Below are 4,279 nucleotides of genomic sequence, written 5' to 3'. Positions count from 1 at the left end.
GCCGGGGGCCGGGCCCGCAGCCGGCGCGCGGGCTGCGCGGCTCCAACCCCTTCGCCCGCGGCCAGGAGGAGGAGTGGCGGCGCCGCAACCGCACGACGCTCAGCTACATCGCYGCCGCCGCCGTGGGCATGGTGGGCATGTCCTACGCGGCCGTGCCGCTCTACCGCCTCTACTGCCAGGTACCGGGGGCGCCCGGCGCGGTCTCGGAGCTTTTTTTCCTTGAAATAGGACCTAATTTGCAAGAATTCGCTTCAACCCTCCCCCCCCCAATCTAAATTCCCCTCGCTATGGCGAAAATCCTCCCCCCGCCGTTACTTACTCCCCTTCCTTCTGCAAGGCCACGGGCCTCGGCGGGACGACGGGCGCAGGCCACGGCGCGGAGCAGATCGAGAGCATGAAGCCTGTTAAAGACCGGGTCATTAAGGTCACTTTCAACGCGGATGTGCACGCCAGCATACACTGGAATTTCAGACCTCAGCAGACCGAAATCTACGTGAGTGGCCTGCCGCATTTTCACCTTAACAAGGAAATTACCTGCTGGTGTTTGACACTGAGCCTTAGGTTTTGTGTCCTCTGTTGCCACCCTGATCCTGTGGGTTATTTGAGTTGCATATTTGAGCGCTGATCCAGAAAAAAATACAACTGTTTGTTAGTCCAGGTGTGGTTCCATAAAGCCAGTTCAGAATTTTMTTTTCAGTACTGGTGGAAGAGGCACAGTTCACATCTTATCTACCACAGGGTTTTTGTAAACTTTTATTGCCTGTCACATTGTAGTTATCTTGTAGTTGGTTCTTTTTCCTCATTAAGCTGCCAAAAAAGTTTGCCACTTATTCTGTACAAATGTAAAAAAAGTTTCCAGTATAGCTAGCTATCTTAGACTTTGGACTTCCGCCAGGATGGTGTTTTATTTGCCACTCCCCTTCCTGTATTGATTGTCTCTCAAAATCAGTTACGCTTCTTAATTAGTTTCTAATCCCATTACTGAAAGAACAATAGCCTCAAAAATGGAAGAGTATTCCCTATGTACATATGCCTCTCAAAAAAGCTTTGTATGCTGATAAACTGCTGAGAACAGTAGAACCTCGGTGGTAAACTGCTCAAGATTCAAAATGCACATATATATGTGTTTTTAGTATTTCTAATTTAGAACAGGAGTGGGTTATCTCTAAGGCAGATACTAGTGAAACATAGGAGTAATCAATTTGAAATGGAAAAAGAGAAAATTAACTCGTACTTAATTTAGTTAAAGGACTTTGAGGGATGGAGGGCAATAGAGTGTATTAAAAATCCTCAATGTGACTTTCTTTTTTTTTTCTCTCACTTTTTTTTTTTTTTTAATACAGGTGGTACCAGGAGAGACTGCACTGGCATTTTATAAAGCAAAAAATCCTACTGACAAACCAATAATTGGAATCTCTACGTACAATGTAGTACCCTTTGAAGCAGGACAGTATTTCAATAAAATACAAGTAAGTGTGAACAATTCAAGGATTGTGTTTTTCTTCATATGAATGTAACTGAATTGTTATCTATAAATCAGGATTTTGAATTTCAACCCTCAAGTCCATTCTTAGTATGCCAATATTTAAGAAAAGACCTTAGATTTTTCAAATGACAGTGTTCATTCTTAATCTTGCTGTCTTCCTGACAGGCCATAGCATAATAAATTAGAATGGTTCCCTTTAAATGTTTTAATTTAATTTAACATTTAATTTAAATGTTAGTACAAGTGACTTTGAGGGCAGTTGTTAGTGTTTTGGGGTAGCCTGTCCAGTTTGCACTTTTGGACAAATCATCAAAAGATAATTTCTCCCCATAATGCCTGGGGAACAGAATTGCTGTCTTTACATCGCAGCTCTTTTAGCTACCTTTATTTCCCTCTCCCCTGCAGTGTTTTTGTTTTGAAGAACAGCGGCTTAATCCTCAAGAGGAAGTGGACATGCCTGTCTTTTTCTACATTGATCCAGAATTTGCAGAGGACCCTAAAATGGCTAAAGTTGATTTGATCACTCTCTCTTACACCTTTTTTGAAGCAAAGGAAGGACATAAATTACCACTTCCAGGATATCAATAATAGGCAATATCTACATAATTGGACWTCTGTTATCTGACCACCTTTTTGAGACCATTTTTCCCATGGAAGGAGAAACTATAAAAATCACACACAAGTACTGCACAATATGAAATTATATTATTAAAGCACTATGGGCACATGCTGCCGTTCTGACAGAATTTGTTCTATTTTTTTAAAACTCATGTAGTTATAATTGCCTTAGGAATAGCATTTTTATCATCATAAATACAAGGAATGTTTAYGTTCCTAGAAGAAAGGCAGCTGTCTCACAGCCATCGCTTGTAATGATGTATGTTATCTGAATGTGATGAGGCAGATCCAAACTGATGCAAACTATTTTTCAGTTTTATTTTCAAAGGAACACATTTTTAATAAATATCTAAAATTGCACTGCTGACTCTGAAAAATAACTTTCATTTACCTTGTGTTTTCAGTGAAAACTTTTATAATGAAGTAACATATTTAATCRGTTCATGAAATCTCAAAACTAAAAGTTAGAGTGAATTGCTAAATAACCCTCCCCCAGCAGAGGGGGAGATGATGATTCAGTAGATGATGCTGCCTCTTGAATTATTACTGAATCAGTAGTTTATTTGGTAAGAGCAGACTGCTCTGGAACTGTTACCATTTGAATGAAGTAAATTAATTTAAATGTAAGCATTTCAAAATTGTGGACTCCTTGTAGAGGTATCTGACTCAAGATGGAACTGATCTTTTTGTCTTTGTACATTTCCTGCAGGGTTTGTATTTAGAAATACCATCTTAAAATTTGGATATTGTGTTCAAGTCATTTAAAATTGGTACTAACTAYTCTTTCACCTCTGGGGGGGCATACCCTGGGCACCTCGAAATAGAGGGAAGCTAGGCTTATGTATGAAATGCAGGGAAAGGTAGTACACAAACATCTGTTCTGAATTTCAGGTTAGTTTAGTAGGCACAGATGTCTGCTCAAAAACCAAAGGAAGTCAACCACAGTCACAGGTTAAGTGCAACAGTAGTTGATCAGAGGTACACCTAGTATTCAGAGTGTTTACCACCAGAACACTTAAGCCTGTATTTATGTAACTTTTTGTCATTATCTGTGTGGTGGGGATAATAATACTTTACCAGTGCTTTGCAGATGAGGAGTGAGTTGTAGAGCAAGTTTAAATGACCTACCCTTTTTCAGACAGGACCTAGTCTCAGCCCAGTACCTCAYTTACTAGGGCAGTTCTTTCTACCCCTTTCATCAGATGAGATCTAACAAAGGTTAGTTTGTTCTGACTGCAAAAAGGTAATGGGTATATCAGAAATAACTTTCAATCACATTGTCTCMATTATGTTCACATCCAAATTAAAAAATGATGGTCTTAAGTCTTCAGAAATACATAGAAGCTACCTTTAAAATGCATTAGTGTACTAAATATATTTGTAACTTTAAATCTGGATGACAGTAATGTCAGCTCTTCACTGTGTATTTAATAAAGTTCTTAAACTTTTTTTTTATTCTTCCATTATCTTCAATGCCTTTTGTCCAGCATAATGTGTGAAACATCTGTATAAAATCTCAGAAAGTCTTATTTTATTATAATCCCTAATCTTGGTTGTGCTTAAAAAAATGCACTTAATCTCGATTCAAAGAATTGTTTTAGGAGAGAAAAATCTTACTGGAGTTGTTTTATAGCTCCATTTTCTTTTTCAAAGTTTAGCTGATTCTGGCAGTTTTCCACAGCTTGCCTTATTCTGGCCAMGTGTTTCAAAAGACTATCTTCTGACAAAAGCATCACAGGAGAATGTTTCCAGTGCTCAGTTTCCTAAAAATGCACATTTTTCCCCTGAGTTTGAAAGCCCAACTTTGCACAGATATTGAACGTGTTCCAAAGATAACTCTTCAACCTCAGTAAGTAGCCAGATCTCTTACAGACTTCATATGTAACCATTTTGCTTCTTGAAAATATGCTGGTGAAGTTCAACTAGCAATCATCCACTATAGATCACTAGATCACTATATTGATAAAGCCCATCCTCTACCCCCAATTCTTCAAAGTAGTCTTTTTGACAGAAGTACGCTGTTCTACCATCCCAACAGCTAGCTGTAGAACTGCTAACCAGATACTTGCCCCACCATGTATTTGCACTTCGAACACTTCCAATATTGTCTGCATTTTGTATTTCATAGAGTTATGAAAGTTAGCTGGTAAAAACTCAGAAGTGACAGTAGTTAAA

General features: G+C 39.0%; 1 protein-coding gene across 1 annotated transcript; it reads left to right on the top strand.

The window, feature by feature from the left end:
• Window positions 1-46: 46 nt before the first annotated feature.
• On the top strand, window positions 47-2,464 carry COX11 (cytochrome c oxidase copper chaperone COX11). Its single transcript, XM_085304625.1, has 4 exons — window positions 47-179; window positions 338-493; window positions 1,344-1,469; window positions 1,892-2,464. Exons 1-4 carry the CDS (start codon window positions 129-131, stop codon window positions 2,072-2,074), a joined length of 516 nt encoding a protein of 171 aa, XP_085160751.1. The 5' UTR covers window positions 47-128; the 3' UTR covers window positions 2,075-2,464.
• Window positions 2,465-4,279: the final 1,815 nt, after the last annotated feature.

This window comes from Rhea americana, unplaced genomic scaffold (genome assembly GCF_003343005.1).
Source record: "Rhea americana isolate MKP2758 unplaced genomic scaffold, rheAme1 scaffold_21, whole genome shotgun sequence".
Classification (NCBI taxonomy): domain Eukaryota; kingdom Metazoa; phylum Chordata; class Aves; order Rheiformes; family Rheidae; genus Rhea; species Rhea americana.
This window is presented reverse-complemented; position numbering and strand designations above follow the sequence as displayed.

Excerpts from the sequence above, each read along its gene's own strand:
- COX11 (XM_085304625.1), top strand. The coding sequence starts at position 129 with ATGGTGGGCATGTCCTACGCGGCCGTGCCGCTCTACCGCCTCTACTGC. Across the intron at positions 180-337 it reads TCTACCGCCTCTACTGCCAG|GCCACGGGCCTCGGCGGGAC; the intron begins GTACCGGGGGCG and ends TCCTTCTGCAAG. Across the intron at positions 1,470-1,891 it reads AGTATTTCAATAAAATACAA|TGTTTTTGTTTTGAAGAACA; the intron begins GTAAGTGTGAAC and ends TCTCCCCTGCAG.